Genomic DNA, 24112 nt, shown 5'->3' with positions numbered 1-24112 from the left:
TTGTGTTATATAAGAATTTATTTCAAATAAAAAATATAATACGAAGACAAAACAATGATAGAGGAACACATTTACAGCACTTATAATATTTAGAACTGTATGTAATAATGTATGTTTGTTTAATACTACAAGTAACTACGTAGACTAAAAGTAAAACAACGTTTTACTAAATTATTATTAATGAAATAATAACTGTTTATATAACAATGCATTCGTGTGGAAAGATCATCCCGGGTTCAGCAATTGTTGGACAAGCTGGAACATAAATAAAAATAGAATTAAAGTTAATAGTACAACATTACAAAGTCAATTAAACCTACATTTTTATGTATATATCACAAAATATATATTTGAAATGTAAGCACTTCTTTTCTACCTTTATTCCTCCTGGAAACTTCTGAAAACTTTTATCATAATTATGTACAATTTGTGAATAAACATGATCTAGCAGGTACCTAAAGGTGCTTTAGGCATGCTCTGGGCGAAGAAGCTGAGAAGAACTTGGGTACTATCTTTGGAGACCTACTTACTAGATGACCAAAGCCCCGTTCCTATACCTATTCAAAAACGCTTACTTTTGTGTACTAGCAGAGTAATTTAGAATATCTCCGGTACATTACGAAAGGCTCTAGGTACATTACGAGAATTTTATTAATAAGAATATTTGTGTGATTTTTGTTGATAAATAAATTAATCTGTGTAGTGGTTTAAAAGTTTAATTTAATACTAACGATCTTGGGGTCGAGTTCTTCTCTAAGCAGATAGGTAGACTTAGTAATATGTTTGTCTCTAAGGGATCTGCCATCAGTGCCAATTGTTATATTAATGACCATTAATCATTGTTTTGTTTCACTCGAATAGCTCTAAAATTATATTGATTTTACACTATTTTTAACGATTTTTTTTTACCTCTCTCACAACGCTGCCCGTAGAATCCTGTACCCTCACATTTGCAAGCAAACCCTGGATCTTGTACAGTTTGAGTGCATATTCCTCGCATGCATGGGGTCCTCGTACAGGCATTGGAACTCCTTTCTGTTAAAGAAAAAAAATCATAAATTTAAGTAGGATTAATTTTCTAAAGTAATCAAGACTTTAATTGGATTTTGTTTACATTTATTTCTTAATGAATGTTATTCGTTCTATAGCACAGGTGCGGATCTAGGACGGAGCAAACCAGGGCCACACGGGGCCATAGTTTTAGGGGCGCGGGCGTAAAAAACGATCGTGTGTTTGAAAAAAAAACCTTTTTTAATGCCTAGCGTCCAGTGCAAGTTGATAATTTAAATATTCATTTGGGTTTAAAAAACCTCGTTAGTTTTTGACACAAAAATTCGACCACTTCATACATTTTTTTTTGTACCACAAGGTTTAAAATTAAACAGTATATCACAATCAAGTTTCGACTAAGTTCAAAAACTGTAGATCCGGGAATTGTAAAATATCAACATTGCATTTTTATTATTAAATAAGTTTACAGTCTAGGTAATTATAGTGAATACTAAAGTCCTGCAGATTTATTTCCAGAAGTCGTTACATTAATTCGAGATCGTACTAAATTTTCGGTTAGCCGTATCATATAATATGATAGGATCTATCTATCGAATAGTTTTCACCACAGGTAGGCCTAATTAAGATCTCTATTAATTATATAAATATTTTAATAATCATTCTTTCCGCTTTGTCGTCCCCACATCCTTTGTCTAAAGGAGGTTTTAAAGAGATTCCTCTTTTTAAACGGCTTCAAAAAAAAGAAGAGGTACTAAATTCGACTATATTTTTTATCGGTCGATGCAATTCAAGCCGGTCTTTTTCTTTAAAACAAATATCATAACGATAAAACCGCCCATTTTGTTTGTTTTACTGTGTAACAAATTATATTTGTATTTGATTTTACTATGGTCGCGGAATAAATGTATGTGCCTACTACCCACCAGTGGGACATCAAATGTGACCTTGACCATGGCGCATGAAACAGTACTGGAATATCAAACTAGTTGCCTGTTTCACTCGTTGTGGATAACGCTATTTGACGGATGACGTTATCCCACAGATAAGAGGTTATGATATATATATTTAAATTTTTCTCTTCACATCTAAAAGTTGTAATTAATTTATAGAGGGATAGCAGTTCCAATGCCATATCTACCTCCTGATATTAAAGTCTATTCGTAACTTATTCGTAGGATAAACTTTGTCCACAACTAGTGACACCGGCCTTCGGAATGTTTAGCAACAGTTATGGGAAATAGTCGTCCATTAATCACGTGATGTTTTTAGCAACTTTTTATTTTCTACCCCTCTTTGCGAGGTTATAGGCTAACCCCATAAACCCAAAAACTCATGAATATTTTTCTACCAAAATAAATTGTAATTCTAAGGCATCAAGGTTTCACTTGATATCTCAAAATAGCCCTCTGTGATAATTCGTAATGTTTTTCCGAACCCGAACCTTTAGAGTCTCACGTAGTTAGTGGGCGACCCCTATCCAATGATAATTAGTTCGGGAAAATTGTTCGATTCAAATTTCTCAATTTATTTGTAATTGGAAACTTAAATAGATATTATATTGACTTAGTAATTGACAGTTGATAATGAACTACGTCACAATTTTAAATCGGAGATAGATTCTGACAATTATTAAAGCTTAGTAATATATTATTTTTAACACTTTCATTGCCAATCACGAGACGTCGTCGCTCGAAGTGTCTAAAGACATTTGTATGACGATTTTAACGCGGGTCATGGCGTTATTGTGGCTTATGGGCCTCTAGAGCAAATATTGAACTATTTTAACATTTTCACAAACAATATTTGATTTACGTAGGAGGAAATTATTGAAAAAAAGAGAGTATGGGCCGGGCCACCCGGCGATGAACGTGTATATTATATATAGGTAGATTATTTCGTTTTGTGTCACTAACAAGATTGTCATTGTTAACTGTACGTTAGTTTCGCTGAAACTACCGTGAAATATTTATAACTAGTGACTCGCCCCGACTTCGCACGGTTGCAAAAACTATCATAAGTGTTTCTCTACTAAATTATGCATGTATTGTTCATATAAATCCTTCTCTGGAATCACTCTATTTACTTGAGAAAATCGTATCAAAATCCGATGCGTAGTTTTAAAGATCTAAGCATACAGACAGCGGGAAGCGACTTTGTTTTATAATATGTAATGATTAGGTTCGTGTAAAAGCGAAAAGTAGTTACATTAAATAGTCAAATTAGTTGAGCCCTTTCTGTAGATATTAACTGTCGATCTTTTATGTCAGTTAGCATTTGAATTTTAGAATTAATGCTCGCAAACGAAAATAAAAGATCGTGTAATACTCGTATAACGTAGTTAGTCAGGAAAATAATTAATTTAATAAAAAATATTTTAGGGAGATCTCAAAAATTACAGTCAGATCAAGATAAAAAAAAGAATCATCAAAATCGAAACACTTAGTATGAAGTTAGGAAATAACACATAAAAAATACCTATAGACCCGTTGAACGAATCGATGTTAATTTTCAATACTTTTTAATCGACTTCCAAAAAAGGGGGAGGTTCTCGGTTCGATTGTATTTTTTTTTTCTTTTTTTTTATGTATTATAATTTTATATTAGTGATTTTGATAATTTTTATTTTAATCGAAAGGTAGTACGGGCTTGTGGTCCAATTTAAAATTAGTTGAGATCTAACAAGTACTTTTTGAGTTTTATCTAATAATAGGTATTTACTTGACTATTTTTTCATCGACCTACGTTGTGTTATACCGCATAATTTTTTACTGTATATACCGATTTTGATGATTGTTATTTTCATCAAAAGCTGATGCTTGTCTTGTCCCATTAAAATTTGATTGAGATAAGATTACAAAAACTTTTTGAGTAATCTTTGATAACGCGCATTTATTTGACTATCTTTTCGTCTACTCACTTTATATTACTTGTCAATGTAATTGAAGTCGTTTTTTTTTTCGTTTGCGAGCAAAGACAGTTATTTATTATTCCTCAAGAAATAGCTTCAATATTAAAGTTACTTTGAAACATGAATATTGTAAGACGACAGGCTAGCTCTGCTTCATTATTTCTGAACTCAAAGAAACGTAATACGAGCGACACTATAGAGAATATTGCGAAATGTCTATTGAGTATCAAAAGTCTTTGAAATTAAAGGTAATAGAAGTAGCGTCGAATGACCTGTGACTAACAATGCTTTATTACTTATGAAAAACGTACAGCGTTTTGAGACGTTTATGTAAGATATTTGTATATTGGTATATCACCATTTACTGTGTCGATACGAATAGCGTTCGTCAAGGTTTTGGTCTAAGATCCGACATAGTGATATAGCCGCATGTGTTTAAGGAAAATTATCAAGTACATATGCAAGATAATACATATATCGACGTATATATAATAGGTTGTCTCGTTAAATCGTGTCCAGACAACTTTAATTAATAAATAAAATATGGAGGTAAGTTAATTATATACATACAGATGTGGTGTGGGTATTCGTGCAGTCTTTGTGGGACTTCCCACCGTGCCTCGGAGAGCACGTTAAACCGTCGGTTTCGGTTGTTGTCATGTACACCTGACAGCGATCGTTAGGTACTCGTATTAGAGAATTTATTCGCCAACCTGCATTGGAGCAGCGTGGTGGATTAAGCTCTGATCCTTCTCCTACACGGGGAAAGAGGCCTATGCCCAGCAGTGGGATATTACAGGCTGAAGTAAATTAGTAAATGAAGCTTGAGCTGGATTTCAATAAGCATCGTGTCAAATATATGTTTGTCGTTTTCTTTAAACACGTAAGGCTATATATTCTTTGTAAAGTATCTCGTACTTATTGGTTTTGATTTAAAACTTTGTTATTTTATTGGATTAAAATTTGATCAATGCAGTAGAATATTTTAATTTTTAAATCTCACGGTAAGCGTTTTTAAAAGGCAAACTCCAGTCGCATGTCAGCGCTGACATACACACATTTTTTTATACATTTATACAAATAAATAAAACGGGAGTGTCTGTTTGTAATATTAAAATAAAAGCTTTTTACTAAATGCATATGGATGTACATATACCTAAACGTGTATATAGCAAAATAACATTTTTTTTACAATTTTTGTCTGTCTGTCTATCTGTCTTTCTGTCTGTTTATTCCGGCTAATCTATGAAACAGCTGAACACATTTTGACGGGACTTTTACTAGCTGATGATAGCTGAGATAGCTTGATGTAATGATCAGTAACATAGGCTACTTTTAATTACGAAATTTATTTATTTTGTAACTCTGCGAACTATACATTTTTTTTAAAATTGCACGCGGTAGAAGTCGCGGACACAGCTAGTATAAGATAATATAAGATAAAGTAATAAATTTAATAGTAGCACTATGATGGCAATATTATTCGTCATATAATTAATAAAATGATATAATAATGGATTATGACAGTGATTGGTTACTGGTTAACATTGCAGAAACTTACTATACCTAATAGAAGTGTAAAAACGTGCGTCTAAACTCATAAAGATATTAAGTTTTTAAAATAAAGCCAAGAAACATTTCAGGTCCAAGTGTGCATTTAAAATGATTGAAAGTATTTTTTTATCTATGTATATTAAAAAAAAAAAAAAAAAAAACTTTTTTAATGTGCATCAAAGAAGAGATTATTAAAGTTATCACAGAAAGATATGAAAAAACAAGTCAACTGAAATATTGATGTTACAAGAATTATATAAGTGTATGTATGATTTACAAACGAACCTGCCTGTCGGGCTCGTGGACACCGAAGTGAAGTGGGGCGGGACGTACAGATCTTAAATAATACTTTTATTTGAGTCATATGATGTTTTCAATTATTTAATAAACAATAAACAACAAACAGTAAAGTCTAATTTATCTTTTGCACAAATGTTTTATTTAATGTAATTATAATTGTATAATATAGTAAAAATATTAATTTAATAATAATTAAAATAATAAAAATATTAATTTAAATAGTGACTTAAAAATTATCGTGTCACAGCTAAGAGTTCTTCAAAATATTATTGACTAGACCAATTTTAAAAATATCATATAAAATATTTCAATAAAATGTTTATACAACCCCGCGTTAACTGTAGAGGGCGCCAACGTCTAGTTGTTCTGGAGCTGCCGAAACCCCTCGCTCCTAAAACGCGTGATAAAACAACTTAGCCTTAAAGGGCTATTTTTATCTAAATATTAAATCGCTCTGAAGAAAAATTTAACAAATAAAAAAAGTATTTAAGGAATGAAATACAGATTTTAAGAAACAATTTATAAAATTCCTATCAAAGCCGATTACTCTCAAGTGTTTTATATAGTCATAATTTATTTTATTTTCTCTATTACTAATCATAGTCTACAAAAAACATAGTCGAAGAGGTGAAATGAAAACACTGACACAATCTCATTATTATATTTTTCTTAGTGTAGTTAAATTTTAAAGAGGTCGTATACTTAATTTATATGAAGTTGATACAGGTTCTCAATTAGTAATTTAGTATTTAACTTATCGATAATCGTGCATTCTGCTGATAAAAGTAGCTATCTGTGTTACTATAGACTACCTGTTCCAATGTTCAAGATCTGTTGAAGGATGACTACACATGATTGAGTTAAGAACGTCCATAAGCCCATAAAACTTTTCGCATTAAGAATGTTTCTATTATTGTATTGTGATAAGTGATGCAGTAGTCAGATGAATGAATAAGACGTTAGCATAGATTTAATTTTAAAAAAATGGTGTTGAAATTAGTTAATACAATGATGACGACTTTCATATCCTAGAGTACAATTGCACCATCAGCAAAATAAAACTTTAAGCTCGTTATTCGTAGACTTCTCCTAAATGAGTATTACAAAACATACAGTTACTGATTTTTATATTACGAGTATGTATGTATATATATACGTTTATATATATCTTTATATGCATACTTGTATGATTATATTCATGTGTGCAGTTATTACTTCTCTAAAACCAAAGCCTATAACATGAATTTGTAAATTAAATGTTATGTTTAGGAGGGTGAAGCTATATATCATAACAATGACGCTAGTACACTATGTTAGGTTTCCTAGGGTGTAGTAGCCGTCATAAAGGAAGAAATGTGAACGTTAAATAAAATAAAAGATTTTAATAGTTTGATTTCACATAGAAACATTAACATTTTACCATTTAATTTACTCAAGATTACAAAAACTCTCGAAAATAACGAAAGCACCCAGTAGGTGTATCAAGTTCATGTGTATCGCTATTTCTTAAATGTTTCAATTAATCGATGTCCCTAAATATGAATTATGCTTACTAGAGAAACAATTTTGATATAAACATTATAGGAATAACTATCTGACTTGGCGAACGTCGTACCGCAATATTTTATTAATTGTACAATAAGAATATCGCAGTCATTAATCGAAATCGAATTTTATGTTGGACAAAGTTACATATCGAAGCAAAATTTCATTAAAATCGCTCAAGTAGTTTCCGTTATGGATTACGATACAATTGTTATGGATGACGATACAAATAGACTTTGACAGCGAGAGGTAGAATAGGTCAGTAGGACCTGTTTCTCCTCAATTGATAAACTGCAAGTTTGATATTAATATATGCGAATAGAAATGTCTAATGAATATAGTAGAACACGATGGTAAAAAAGAATAATGAATCAAAAACTTTTTACTGTCGAATACGTAATCGAATCGTAATAATCGAATACGTAATCTGTCAAATAACGTTATCCACAACTAATGAAACAGGTCCTTAAACCATCTAGGAATAGCGGTAATGTTAATTAAATTACACGTACGTCTCTGTTAGTAGACATCACTATTTGGTGTGACGTTCCGAGTTTGAGAAGCGGAAATAAACTAACTTGCTTTATGTCAAATAATTTAATATGTCGGTTGATTCTGTTCTCTTTGTGTCAATTCCTGTTACAAATTATAATAAAATATTAGTAAATTATTTCTACATTATTATTTACATACTAGATACATAACAAATTGGCGACGAGGATAACAGATTGACGACGAAGATTAATAATTACAAAAAAAAAAAAAAAAAAAGTGAATATAAGTAACCTCGCGAGCAGCGGATATTACCACGTGCTCCTATACACCCATTTTCCTTGTTCCAAGGGTTCCAAATCCTGTGATGATAACCCGCTTCACACATTCCTTTTCCTCTTACATACGTACGTACATAATACGCCGCAATGGAACAACAACTAGGGCAAGTTTTGTCCCAAATGATGGAAACGATGCGAGGAATGCAATTACAGCAAGTACAATTACAACAAGCCTTACAAACCAGTGATAAAACGGTTAGTGGTATCACATTACAACCTTATGATGAAAACAATGAATCATTTTCGACTTATTTACAAAGACTTCAAAATTATATTTCCTTGAAAGGTGTCACAAGTGCTACAATTAAAGTGCAAATTTTTCTCAATTGTATTGGCCCTAAATACTACCAAGTACTGAAAAACATCACAGCGCCTGAGTGTCTAGAATCAAAAAGCTATGATGACCTTGTAGAACTACTAAGGAATCATATTGCCCCAGAACCTGGTGAAGTTGCTCAACAACACAAATTCTGTCTACGGCAACAGCATGAGTGTGAAAGCATTGCTAACTACGTAGCTGGATTAAAAGAAATAGGCGGAAAATGTAACTTTATATGTAATAATTGTAAAAATAGTACTTTTGAAACTCATCTGCGAGTACAGTTCATACGAGGGCTGCGTAACTCTGAAATTAAAGAAAGATTATTACAAGAATCTTCTTCTACAAAATTTGATGATTTAATTAGGATTGCAATGGCGATTGAGACTTCCAAAGTAGAAACAAAAGAAATGTGTACGGATATTCAACCAAATATAAACAAAATATCAAAGAAAACTAAGAATTTCAATACATCCAAACAAAATACAAATACATATAAAAGTCATACATACAATACAAATATTAAAAAAGGAAAGAAAATAAAGTGTTATCGTTGTGGAAAAGAAAACCATTCAGCGACTCAGTGTAGATTAAAAGATAAATTATTTTGTAAGAAATGCAAAACAAAAGGACACATACAATCAGTTTGCTTAAGGGAACAAAAACAACTAGAGCTAGTAAATGAACAGTACATAGAAGATACTAATGAAATTTATGAAATACATAAAATATTTTACAAAAATAACATACAAAATGATAAATTTAATATTACATTACAACTGAACGGGAAATTACATACACTAGAACTAGATACAGGTGCAGCAGTCACTACATGCTCTGTACAATATTATAAAGAAAATTTCAGTAATCTTAAATTAGAAACTACACCAATTAAATTAAAAACTTACACAGGAGAAATACTTTACCCACGGGGAACCTGTAATGTAAACATCAAATATAAAAATACAGAAGTCATAGGAAGAATCTTTGTTATTGATAGAAAAGTTGATCCTGTATTGGGAAGAGAATGGATTAGGAAATTAAACTTACAATTTGACATAAATTCACTACAAAAAGAAGAAAATGATATTACAGAAAAAGAGTTTACTGAGAAATTGAAAAAAATTATACAAGAATACAAAGAACTATTTTCTGAAGAAATAGGAGAAATTAAAGATTATCAAGCAGTATTTAAATTGAAAGAAGGTGCAGTTCCAGTCTTTTTAAAACCACGTCCAGTACCATTCGCTTTGAAGGATCAGGTGGAAGCAGAAATAGACAGATTAGAAAAGGAAGGAATATTAGAAAAAGTCACATACTCACAGTGGGGAACACCAATTGTTCCTGTCTTGAAGCAAAATGGAAAAATGCGCTTATGTGCTGACTATCGCGCTACATTAAACAAAAATTTGGAAAATGACAACTACCCTATACCTCGTGTTGAAGAAATATTTTCAAAGTTAAGTGGAGGAAAATATTTTTGCACACTGGATATTAATCAAGCTTATTTGCATATGAAGACTAATGAAGATACAGCAGAAATGCAAGCTATTAGTACATGCAAGGGTACATACAAGGTGAAAAGACTAATGTTCGGAGTGAAAATTGCACCAAATGTTTGGCAGAGATACATGGATCAAACACTTCAAGGAATGGAAGGTACAGTTTGTTTTTTTGACGACATTGCTTTACAAGGACGTACATTTATACAATTACTACAAAGAATTAGGAAGGTATTTGACAAATTAAATGAATGTGGACTACACTTAAACAGAGAGAAATGTCAGTTTTTTCAGAAATCAGTTACTTACCTAGGACATACAATAAATGAAAAAGGTCTACACCCTACAGAAGATAAAGTAAATGATATAAAGAATAGTTCACGTCCAACAGATGTTTCTTCACTACGCACATTTTTGGGAATGATAAATTACTACCAACAATTTATACCTAACTTAGCATCAAAACTAAATCCTTTATACAAATTATTACAAAAAGATACAAAATTTACTTGGTCAACATCATGTGAACAAGCATTTCAAGAACTGAAAAAAGAAATCTGCGGAGAAAAAGTACTTATACCATTTCATGAAAACTTACCTGTCACATTAGCCACTGATGCATCACCAACTGGATACGGAGCTGTGTTGTCACATATTATGCCGGATAAATCAGAACGTCCAATAGCTTTCGCGTCAAGATCTCTTACAAAGGCAGAGAAAGGTTACAGCCAGTTAGATAAAGAAGCCGCAGCATTAGTTTGGGGACTGAAGAAATTCTTTCAGTATTGTTACGGTAGAAAAATAATTCTCATAGTAGACAACCAACCATTAGCTAGAATTTTACACCCAGAGAAGGCTACACCTGCTACAACAGCCATACGACTTGTACATTATGCTAACTTTTTAGCTGGATTTGATTACCAGATAAAACTAAGGAAGACTGCAGAACATGCTAATGCCGACTATTTTTCAAGACTACAACATACAAATAAAAATGAAAAGAATGATACACTTACAGATGACGAAGCTTTCTACTTAAATCAGATTTCAGAAATACCAGTTTCATTACAAGAGATAAGGGTAGCTACAGCTACTGACCCGGAACTACAGAAGTTATATATTGATATACAATCAGGACGAGAAGATAAAACTAGACTACATGAATTTTCATTGCAGAATAATTGTATATTTTATGGCATACGAATCGTCATACCTAAGAAACTACAACCTAAAATATTAGAAGAATTACATACAGCGCACATGGGTATAGTTAAGATGAAGGCTTTAGCAAGAAGCTATGTGTGGTGGAAGAACATTGACATAGATATTGAAAATATGGTGAAACAATGCAAGAGATGCTGTTTGATGCGTAAAAACCCGACTAAGGTACCTGTACACAGCTGGGAATACCCTAAGGAACCGTGGAGTCGTATTCATATTGATTATGCCGGACCATTCATGAACCAATATTTTCTTATGGTGGTAGATGCCTATACTAAATGGTTAGAAGTTATACCTACTAATTCTATGTCAGCTGCAACAACTATAAATATTCTAAAGAAGTTATACACTACATTTGGTTTACCAATAACGCAAGTCTCGGATAATGGAAGACAATTTAGATCAGAAGAAATGCAAAAATTCTTAAAAGAAAATGGAATTCAAGCTAAATTTACAGCACCATTTCATCCTTCTACCAATGGTCAAGTAGAAAGATATGTTCAAACTGTTAAAAATAAACTTAAAGCAATGATTAGTGAAGAGGGATCTATACAAGATAAATTACAAAGATTTTTAATGATGTATAGAAAAACACCTAACAGTACTACAGGATTAAGCCCAGGTGAAATGATGTTTAAAAGAATATACAGAACAAGAATTGACTTAGTAAAAAGACCACAGGAATTAAGAAACAACAGTAATGAAGAGATAATAGTAACCAAGGAGTTTCAAAGAGGAGAGAAAGTTCAAATTCGAATGTATGACAGTAATAAATGGAAATTTGGTAACATAGTAAATAGAAAAGGAAAATTACATTATGAAGTGGAAGTAGATGGAAGAATACACCAAAGACATGTAGATCAAATCATAAAGACATCATGCTTAGATAATAACTTTAGAATACCAGATACTTACCTGATTAAACCAAGAGAATCAGTAGCAAATTTATATACACCAAAATTACCTGAAAAAGACCTATTACCTGGAAAGAACATACTACCTGGAAAAGACGTACTCCCTGGAAAAGACTTACTCCCTGGAAAAGACTTACTACCTGAAAAAGACCTTACAACTACACATGCTAACGCTACAAGAAGGGAATCTATACCTTACACTGAAACCTCGGAAGTGGACAAGCCAGAGACACCTCAAGCAACTCCAGATATACCTCCTACTACACAGGCTGAAATTGAACCCCGTCGTAGTACCCGGATTCGACGACCACCAAACCGATTGAACTTCTAAAATAAATAACAAGGGAGAGTGTTAGTAGACATCACTATTTGGTGTGACGTTCCGAGTTTGAGAAGCGGAAATAAACTAACTTGCTTTATGTCAAATAATTTAATATGTCGGTTGATTCTGTTCTCTTTGTGTCAATTCCTGTTACAAATTATAATAAAATATTAGTAAATTATTTCTACATTATTATTTACATACTAGATACATAACAGTCTCATATAATATTAAATTAATAAATAATTTAATAAATAATTTACCTCTGAGAGCGTTCAAACAAGCTCTCCTTGTTCTGTAGATAAATTCACTCCTACACCCCGTGCCGCAAGAGCAAGTCGTCCCCAATATCTTGCAGCCATGATAAGTCTGGTCTGGTTCGCAGGCCAAAACAACCACTGGAAGAAAATTAAAACTTATATTAAGAAAGTATTCTATTATTTGAAACCATTAAAAACCATTCTTTAAAACAGCCAAGAATCCAGCTAAAAATGGTTAAGAATTTCTCTAAAAAATCAATCTAAATTTTTTGACAGTAAAATAAAAAAAAATAAATATCGCAATCGCGTGATACGTCGGTGCATAGTAGAACAAAACTTTGTAGTAAGGACAATTAAGAGTAACATTTTTGGTCTAATCTACTCGTAAACTCTATACCAAGAATTTTTTATGTTTATAAAGTGATAATATTATTATATACTTTATTGCACTTAAGAACAGAATGTACAGAAAATTACATATATAGTTGATGGCAAAGGTGGACTTATCCCTAGAAGAGATCTCTTCCAGTCAACCAATGGTCATGAGAGAGAGTGTCATATAGCGGGGGACACAGTGCAAGAAATAACAATATTGAGAAAATAGTTGAATAACTGTAATATATTACAAACTTATAAGTATAAATACATACACACAGACATATCATACATATATATACATACCTTACATTTATACATACATACATACATACATACACACATACATACATACACACATACATATATACACACATACATACATACATAAATACATACAAATACATAACATAATAGAAAGGTAATTATATACTTATGATTGTAAATTGACTTGAGAAATAAAGTGCTCCTTTAATTTTCGTTTGAAGGAGACAAGGGAAGGACTTTTTTGGATACTTTCTGGGAGTTTGTTCCACAGTATAGAGGCGCGTACCGTAAATGAATTAAGTTTGATAATAATACTATTTGAATAATAATTGTAAATATTCTTTATTGTACACCAAAGACAAACAAACTGGCGTCCATAGATTTAACTGCGATATCCGATTCGATATTATAAACCTAAATACGCAACTTACTTGCTCTAACGCTTTAGTAAAAATAATATATTTAACTGTTACATAATAATTAATACATATTTTTAAAAACTATCTGTAATATGTTTGTGCATGCTAATCTCAGAAACGGCTTATCCGATTTACATGCGGTTTTCACCAATATATTTTGGTAAGTTTCACTTAAAATTTTGTGTTTGTTTCATGTCAATCGGCTCATAAATAAAAAAGTTGAGCCAATATAAAGAATCACACCCAAAAGACGGTGTTTATAATCCAAAATAAACCAAAAGATATATCCAAAATTTGTTGTACAAAGTCATTATTCCACGCGGACGAAGTCGTAAGGATGGCTAGATATTTATAAAACCATCGTTGTATGTATGTCGTGTCAATCACCGAGTTTTACAGTTAACTCAGAAATTTTTAGCAATTTCAGCTTTACCTATGTCATCTCAACTTTTTTTCAAACTTGTTGATTTTAAAGTAACGTAAGTAATGAGATGTCTTACTACTGCATCATTTTTTTTTCACATAATAATTTCTGCTATAGTAAGGCACTGTGTATCTCTATACGACCCTTAATGGCAGGACGCCACAAATACTTACAAAGTTTAAGCTTTGTATAATTGGCAGCCTCTTAATATGATAGACGATATTATTACCAGTGATTACTGGCAGGCTAACTTATAACAACCACTCTGGTGTAGTGGTCCTTGTGAGTCTCCTCGCCATACATAGGAGAGCATGTAAGCTGGCAGTCCCGGTTGTTATCATATACACATGATAGCTATATTACTCATATTATGGAATATATCCGCAGTGGAGTGGCGTGGTGGATTAAGCTCCGATCTTAGTTGAGGATAGAGGCCTATGCCTATGGCCCTGCAGTGGATGTTACAGGCTGAATTGTGATAGACGTACTTATAATAAATAAAATAAAATTATTTTTAGTAATTTCAACAGTAACTTACTGTTTATTCATAAAATCGAATCAATGTACAATCTCAAATATACATTTTTAAAATTTGATAACAATAATGACGTCATGACGATAACAAGAACACGACAATGTGTTTTATTTGTCGTATACACGTGTTGTATTGTTGTTGTTGTATTACAGACTTGCAGTGTCAAAAGATTAGTCGTACCTAGTTTCCTTAAATATTACAAAATTGCAACTTACTTATATACGTGAGAGATTTAGAAAGAGGAGAAACTGTTTGAGAAAACTTTTTTCGGTCTGTCTGTCTGTAACTTTGCTCCTGTACGCAAAATCTGTTACACGAAATTTCAAGACACGTCTTTTAGTACTAAGTAGATAATTGGGGTAACAACATTAAGGCCTTAGTCCGTCTATTGCAGACGATTTAGAAAGTGTCAGACAGACACTGTTACCTATCGCCTAGGACACACTTCAGGAAAACGCAGAGTTGCCTAAGCTCTGCGCCACCCTCTCGACCTCACTGGCTAGGCCCACAGGAACGACGAACCGATGCGTGTGGAGCCAGTTCGGCTGCAGGAGTCTTTCGCATTTGACAGCTATGCCACGAATGCTTGACGGATACCCCGTTCCGGGTTTCAAATGAAGTTTTCCTTCTCCGGGATGATGATTTTGAGCCATGTTTATCCCTCGGTCGACTTTTACGGCCCCCACTGGGGTGGTGCTATTCAACTCGGCCACACACGGCAAATTGGGGTATGATCGTAACGAAAGCATTTATAAAATAAATTATTGAAAGTTTATAAAAGATGAAGAAATCTTCTAATATAATTGGGCGTTTAATAAAAAAAATTAAATAGAAAAGTAACAACGTGTGTTTGAATTGTTACTGTACACAAAAACATATGCTTTCGGATGTATTTATCGCCATGACATCCGTTATAAGACAGACTCCGGCTGTTCTCAATCGCATTGAAATATTTTTAATGAAACTGTTCTATCGTTGTTCGATTCTTAGAAATTATTATAATCGATTTGACTTTCTATATAAATTGATTATAAATCGTTCTCTTGGAAACTTGTTATAATAACGATGAACCTAGTACTCGAAAGAAAATTCGAATATGCAAAGTTGATTATAATAAATTCTTTAATTTGTATTAGTATTTGACCTGACGAAATTTGTAAATCTATTAATTTTTTTGTTTTTTTTTTTTATAAATATTTTGATTTTGAACGAAAACAAAATATTAGTTCAATTTCGTTCAGTAGTTAGACGTTTACATCCATTTCGAAGATTAATTATTAATCATCTAGATTAGAATAGGATTAGACTAAAATTTATTATTAATAAGTTAATGAATATTTAAATTGATTTTAATTAGCTTAGAATCATAATTTAAGTGAATGTGATGCACTGGTTTGTGTGCCTGTTGCGCTGGCCGTTGTGGGTTCGAATTAGGACATTGGAAATATTACTTTTTATATAGAAACTAGCTGACTCGGCAAACGTTGTCTTGCCGCTAAACGCTATTTAAAAATAGGGGTTAGTGGTGGAAGGGTGAAAATTTAGGGTTGTATGTATTGTTCAACGCCAAATCATAATAAAATAAAGAATAAATAATTTATTAAAAAAAATATGGGTGGACTACCCTTAACATTTAGGGGGATGAAAAATAAATATTGTTCGATACTCAGACCTACCCAATGCACACAAAATTTCATGAGAATCGGTCAAGCCGTTTCGTAGGAGTTTAACTACAAACACCGCGACACGAGAATTTCATATATTAGACTAGCTAACCAATCAAACGTTGATTGCTACGTTATTAAAAAAGAAGGGTTGATGGTAGAAGGGTGTAAATTTAAGGTTGCATGTATTTTTACTGCCAAATCATAATAAAATAAAAATAAAAATTTTGCCAAAACGAAGAAAAAAATTTTTTTGGGATGGGTCATTCTTATAACTTAAGGGATTACCTACAAAATATGCACAAATTTTTTTATAAGAATCGAATTAACACTGTGACACGAGAATTTTATATATTAGATTATTTTATATATTACATTGATTGATTACAGTTCTTTGAGATGGTGGATAAAATTAGATGATTATAATATAGAAATGTAAATCCCCCAAACCAAGCGTGGTTGATTAAGCTTCGAACATTCTCCTACATGGCGAAAAAGGCCTTTGTCAGCAATGAGATAGTTCAGGTCAAAAGCCATTTTCCATACAAATTGTGCGGGGTCTTTTTGATCATAATTTTTTTGTGTGATAATTATGTTTGCCTATCAACATCCATTTCGGACACGGACATTATTTTCCAAAAAAAAAGTGATTTTACCGTTTTTTTGGGAGTTGAGCGAATAAGTAAATAAAGAATTAAAAACTAAATTTGATATGCCTATTCCATAAAAGTATTTTATCTTGTTACATTAAGATGTAACATTAGTCCAAACTGCTGTGTGCGTGTGCGTGTGTGTGTGTGTGCTGTGTGGCTACGGCACTAAAGAATTTAGCCACCCCCTCTCTCCCGTGGGTGTCGTAAAAGGCGACTAACGAGGTTCCACAACCACCTTGGGACTTAAGAAGCCGACCGGTGGCGGAATAACCATCCAACGGCTGGCTTTGAAATACACAGGCCGAAGACGGGCAGCAGCGTCTTCGGTGCGACAAAGCCAGCCCTGCGGTCACCAACCCGCCTGCCCAGCGTGGTGACTATGGGCAAAACACACGAGTTCACGTTATTTTTGGCGTAAACTTGTGGAGGCCTATGTCCAGCAGTGGACTGTATAGGCTGTAATGAATGAATGAATGAAAAAAATTAGTCCAAAATACTTGATAAGAGTTTATAACAGAACCTTCTGAAGCAGATACATAAAACGTAGCAACACATTCGCTCTTCTAATTATTAAAGTTTCTAAAAGGCTGTAATATGACGGTTTGATGAAAAATAAAAATGTAAAGTTTTATTTAAAAAATACTAAAAGTAAAGAAGATTTTAATTAGCCGCGCTCACAGAGAAATGTATATTAAGCTTAGCATTTTTAAGAATTCCTTATATTACATTCATCGTAATGAAATGTATATTGCAAGTAGTTACTTGAATCAGATATTTTATTCTACGGCTGGTTGTGAGTTCGTAAAGTATCAGATTTTTTTAACTAACAGTATTTTTCGATCTCCACGATCGCCGTGAATTTCTTTTTTTTTTTTTGTTATTTTATATTAGCCATCTACATACCACGTAATAGGTTTCATGAAAATTAGTTTGAGTAGATTTACGTAAAGGATGAATAAACATACATCCTCACGAACTTTTTTAGTTATAATATTACTAGCGACCCGCACCGGCTTCGCACGGTTGCAAAAATTCATTCTAAAATTCACCATCATCAGTGTACATCTACTATATTATGCGTGTATTATTCACATAAACCTTCCTCTGGAATCATTATATTTACTAAAGAAAACTGCATCAAAATCCGTTGCGAACTTTTAAAGATCTAAGCATACAGACAGCAGGAAGCGACTTTGTTTTACACTATGTAATGATGTAAATTAAGTACTATCTGTAACCAGCGGTTTCATGGCAATGTCTTGATCCTCAGTCATCTACGTACCATGTAATAAGTTTCATAAGAATTAGTTTGAGTAGATTTACGTAAATGATGACTTATAATATTACTAGGATTATGTCTAATTTAGTAAGTTTATTAGGTTTTTTCCCGCATCTGAGTTAACTATGAAAACTAAACGAACGATAATACGAGTATTATTACATGCGCAACGGATTTTGATGCGGTTTTCTTTAGTAAATAGAGTGATTCCAGAGGAAGGTTCATATGTATAATACATGCATAATATAGTACAGGAACACTGATAATTTTTGCAACCATGCGAAGCCGGGGCAGATCGCTAGTATTCTTATAAACACAATTACTTTCCTTGACACAGAGTTAGGATTTGGCGTTGTATTTGGAATCAATACACTTTTGTTTTTTGGTGTACTTTGTCTTTAAAAAATATTAGCTTGCTCTTCTAAAGATTACCATAGATTATTTGAGTGTAATGCTTAGGAGATATCTCCTCAGATCCCAGAGAGTGTTCAGAAACACATTTTATGGCATAAAATATTATTTTCTTTCGATAAACAGCTGAATTAAGTTCGATCTTATTTGGAATCTTATAATTAGATTTTTGTATATATATTAAAAAAAATATATGGAAACAAGAAAATACGTGACAGAGAAGTCTAGTATCGAAATATAGACTCAATCTAGGAATTTCACCAGTATTCAGACTGTTACGGGAAAAATCGCAGAGCGCGTCAAGTGTCTGTACAAAATTGCGCGGATCATGACCGTCAAATCAATTTGCACCATCTGTCCCCTCGACACGAATACTGTTGTCGTAGGTCTCGAATGGATTGGTGTGAACGGATTCAGGGGAGAATATGTTGCTATTATTATATTTATGTGCATGCTTAGGTACAAGACATTTAGTCTTTAAATCACTGCTTCTCTTTTACCAATTTTTCGTATCTAGTTTAGATATATCGTATACTTCAAGGTATATTACTATTAATTTCTGAAACGGTTATTTCGTTTTAAGTATCTTCATCATTGATTATCGATACTTAAAATTGAACTGCAACAGAACCCTTTTCATTTTTTACCTGTTTAACTGTCTATCAATATTTTAGCTTCTATGGATGCTGTTGAGAAAAATCCGTTCGAATTTGAACACTTACTTACTTCTGATCTCTTAAAAAGTTTAATACATTATTCAATAACTATAAATTTCTTTAAATATCCTGAATACTTGCTAGTTGCGAGAATAACATTCCCTGAATAGTAATCACTTCTTGAAATTCACTAAATAATCCAAAAGATGGCGCTGTTTTACGAAAGCTATGTTAAAATTCGATAATGTACTACCGTGGTGTGAGAACGAAATTGATGTTATTATATTCCATAAGCGGATAGAAAGTTCAATAATACTAAAACAGAACGATTGCGACGAAGGAAAAATCAACCTTAATAATCTTTTATAAGAAAACTTCATGCTGTAATACAATATGCAAATAAACATGGTTTAATTGAGTACCTTGATTATTCTGAAGTTAGTATAGTTTCAATTTATAAATATGTAGTAAGTAATAGTGTGTGTATAAAATATATCCATACGAGCGACCCGCCCCGGCTTCTCACGGTTGCACAAACTATCAGGGTTCCTCTACTATATTATGCATTTACTCGTACTAGCTGACTCGGTAAACGTTGTCTTGCCACTAACCGCTATTTAAAAATAGGGGTTGGTGGTAGAAGGATGAAAATTTAGGGATGTATTTTTTTTCAACGCCAAATCGTAATAAAATAAAAAATATATAATTTATCTAAAAATAAAAAAATAAAAATTAGGCGTGGACGTCCAGTCCCTTAACATTTATGGGGATGAAAAATGGATGTTGTTCGATTCTCAGACCTATCCAATATGAACACAAAATTTCATGAGAATCGCTCAAGCCGTATCGGAGGACTTTAACTACAAACACCGCGACACGAGAATTTTATATATTAGATTACAGATATAAACCCTCCTCTGGAATCACTCTATTTACGTAAGAAAATCGCATCAAAATCCGTTGCGTAGTTTTAAAGATCTAAGCATACAGACAGCGGGACGTGACTTTGTTTTATACTATGTAATGATGTATAAAAATCAATTGCTGTTCGTTTGTCTCGTTAAGACTCGAGAATAGTCATTCTCGACCGATTTGGCTAATTTTGATCTTAAAATATTTGTGGAAGTTCGGGGTAAGTTTAAGCGGTGAGAAACATAAATAATAAGTAAAGGAAAATAATAAAGATGACAATTTAATTATCCAATACAAAATTTTCATAGCTAAAAAAAATTGTCATCAATGTCATACACTCGTATACGTTCAGAAAATATTTTGCGCACATTTTTCCGAATATTTGTAGGTGATAAAAATTTCACCGGGTCATCTAGTTACCTAACAATTAATATAATCGATAACTGAATGTTCGTTTATTTTTGGGTCTAAATATTTCAAATTTTCAACTATATTCATCGTGATAAATCCTACAAATCTACATATATCAATAAACGAAAAAAAAAAAAAAAAAATAAGAAAACCTCTTTCGTTTTTAGCGATATTTTTTTTATAAACATTTCATTTAGATTATCATTGAAAAGGAAACGTTTTAGACCAGGGGCCTCGCATAATAGAGTACATTACCATATAATATCAACTAAACTGACAAGCAGGTATCAACTACAAGCAAACACAAGCAAAATGAATTCTAATGATAATTAAAAAAAAACCGACCAAGTGCAAGCGGACTCGCGCACCGAGGGTTCCGTGTAAACAATATCATTAGAAATAATTTAATTACATGATGTAACTAAAAATTTATGCTTTTCGCAAATTTTCCTTTATTTGTGCTATAAGGTCTTTTGTACATTCTTTTTTTTTGTTATTATTATTATTTTTTTCCTTGCTCGTTTCTTTTTCTTTTATGTTACATGTATTGTTTCTGGTTGTACAACAAAAGTATATTTGTATTGTATTGTGTTGTATGGTAAGACTTTGCTTCGTACCAAATTTCAAGATTTTAAGTTCACGGGAAATACGCTGTAGGTTTTAATTCCCTTTGCGACTTTCGAAAATTTACATCATAAACGGATGTATCTTTTGATTGCGTTGGCTTAGTAGGTTGATTTTTACTGATCCAAGGGACAGTAGACTTGAATATTTTATATGAATTTTAACTTGATACCTCGAAGCGTTCGAGAGAAAAAGGGTCTTGACAGACAGGCGGACAACAGAGTAATCCTATAAGGGTTCCGTTTTTCCTTTTGAGGTACGGAACCCTAAAGAGGCTGAATCTACAAAAAGTAATAAACCTTTAAGGATCATTTTCATATGGCGTTTAACTTGTATAACTTATCTTATTTTATTAATGTATTTATTTTGTTTAACATTTTATTGGAAATTTAGAATTAAGAAAAAAAAAATAAGAATATTCTAAATTGAAAAAGTGCAAAGGCGGTCTTATCACTAACAGTGATCTCTTACAGACAACCCCTATCAACGGAGAAAATATTGATGACATGACACAACTGGGTAAACGGAACAAACAGCTTAGAACCTTTGTTATTGAAAAGAATAAATTATAGGTAAATTAAATACACTTTAGCTAAATATACATAAAAAATTATATTTCTACTAGCTGTGCTCGTGACTTCGTCCGCATGGAATTTAACAAAAAAGTTATTGTTCGTTCCGCAGAGTTATAAAATAAATAAATGTCTAAAATAAAAGTAGTCTAAGTTACTTCTTACAATATCAGCTATCTGCCCTGAAAGTCCGGTCAAAATCAGTCCAGCCGTTTCAGAGATTAGCCGGAATAAACAGACAGACATACAGAAAGTGTAAAAAATGTTATTTTGGTATATGTACCGTGTATAAATCCATATGTATATAGTAAAAAGCGGTTATTTTGATATTACAAACAGATGCTCCAATTTTATTTATTTGTATAGATTAGGAATTAGATAGATATAATAAAATTTAGAACGACATTGATATAGTGTAGGTATGTATATATGTATATATCGCTAGCTATCCGGTCATTATCAAACCGTTCACAATATCGCTGGAGCTATGTCAAACTACGAGAAAAACGACAAAAAATAAATATAAATCTACAATATTAAACATTAATATAGATATTACAAAACAAATTTAAATGTATTTTGTTCATAGATAAAATAGACTGGTATAGCGATATAGGCTTTAAAATATTACGCTATGAACCTTAAGAACAGAACTGTGACCGTCGTAAAAATCTATTAAATAAGGTTATGTTTAACTGCGAAGGGATTTGTAAGTCAAATTGTCGTTATAGCGATTATTTGTCTTACTAATGATTCGCGAAGCGCGGCAATGACTTATATATTGCTAGACAAATCGATTAAAATAACGATTAAATTACTTTCATTGATATTACAAGTGTTATTTTAGATGAATACTTTTGAATAGTATGTAAAAATTTAAGCCGGAGTTCAATAATTCATGATACAGTTAAACCTTTATACGAGTATGATATTTCATATTTTTTAATACAAAAATATCGCCTGCCTTTAAAATTGTTTGTTATTTAAAATAATAAATAGTAATAACAAAATATATGCAGTAAAAAATGAATTAAAATTCGCAATATATACATATAATTTAATAAATAAAACCATATGTTTAAAATCTAGGCTGTATAGAAAAACAACCTAAATAAAAAAAAAAAAAAAAAAAAATCGGCCAGTATTTTTTAAATCATAAAAAAATCGTTATACTCACTGAAGACTGCCGCAGCGGCTAGTATGAGGAGGAAGGTGTACTTCAGCATTGTCGGTCTGGTGTTCGAGCTGAGCGATATGAGCGACTGAAGTGAACGGCCGCTGCACCGCCTTATCTACCACGTTTACCGGACTACAACTAATTATACTGTTACAAGCCACATCACTTATCGATACTGGCTTTTTCACGCGGCTTCCAACGAGTTTTCTATGTTATTTTTCATACTATTATTATTATTATTATAGATTTTTTATAATTATCATTTAATTTTCAATTTATTATAAACTAGCGACCCGCTCCGGCTACGTAGGGGTGCAATGCTGATTCTAAATATAAAATATAAAATAAATATTTGCAATGTAAGCGCAAAACAATATGTTTATTTACGACATCACATTAAAAACTTCTCAAGCTATCAGTGTTCCTCTACTATATTATGCACGTATTATATATATAAATCTTTCTCTGGAATCGCTCTATTTACTAAACAAAACCGCATCAAAATCCGTTACGTGCTTTTAAATATCTAGGCATACAGACAGCGGGGAGCGACAGATGATGACTGTGATGAGTAAGGACCTAATATTTGCTAAGTTAGTGTAATTCGTTGACCATTTTAGTGTAGCAACGTACAATGTTTATCACATTAATAGTATTGTTTTCCGAATAGAGTCCTTATCCGTGTAAATTTGCATGAAGTGAGTTAAAAAGAATGTAGTCATCGGTTTTGGTTGTCATAAAAGTCATAATTCATGTTAAGAAAATTATCTGCTATTGCGAAAATTTTGTACATGAAGAAGCCATGTCGCAAAATTAAAATCCTACGTTACAGCTAAATTACTGCTTTTACCGTCTAGTTAATTAATATTTACACAAACCTTAGAAATGCTATGTAGGATGATACGGGGCTTAAATTAATAATTTTGTATATTTCTTTTATGAAAACAAAAAGTGGGTGTAAAAGTAATTCGACTGTTTAACATTCGCATTCGTAAATTCTTATTCAATTAATTATAAATAAATAAATATCTTATAACATACACA

At 32.1% G+C, this 24112-nt stretch overlaps 2 protein-coding genes and 1 long non-coding RNA gene across 3 annotated transcripts; 2 read left to right on the top strand and 1 right to left on the bottom strand.

Annotated features, from left to right (window-relative positions):
* On the bottom strand, positions 1–23198 carry LOC123668582 (cubilin-like). The gene is made up of 4 exons (XM_045602313.1): positions 23069–23198; positions 12693–12827; positions 910–1035; positions 1–255 (listed from the first exon to the last, which is right to left on the bottom strand). Exons 1-4 carry the CDS (start codon positions 23115–23117, stop codon positions 197–199), a joined length of 369 nt encoding a protein of 122 aa, XP_045458269.1. The 5' UTR covers positions 23118–23198; the 3' UTR covers positions 1–196.
* Positions 8117–12610, top strand: LOC123668581 (uncharacterized protein K02A2.6-like). The gene has a single exon (XM_045602312.1). The coding sequence runs from the start codon at positions 8239–8241 to the stop codon at positions 12436–12438; it is 4200 nt and encodes a 1399-aa protein (XP_045458268.1). The 5' UTR covers positions 8117–8238; the 3' UTR covers positions 12439–12610.
* LOC123668583 lies at positions 16187–16592 on the top strand. The gene is made up of 2 exons (XR_006745592.1): positions 16187–16255; positions 16552–16592. It is a non-coding gene; the product is annotated as an uncharacterized LOC123668583 (long non-coding RNA).
* Positions 23199–24112: the final 914 nt, after the last annotated feature.

The sequence above is a fragment of the Melitaea cinxia genome, chromosome Z, assembly GCF_905220565.1.
Source record: "Melitaea cinxia chromosome Z, ilMelCinx1.1, whole genome shotgun sequence".
In the NCBI taxonomy this organism is placed as follows: Eukaryota; Metazoa; Arthropoda; class Insecta; order Lepidoptera; family Nymphalidae; genus Melitaea; species Melitaea cinxia.
Note: the sequence above shows the minus strand (reverse complement) of the source record. Positions and strands in the feature narration are given on the sequence as shown.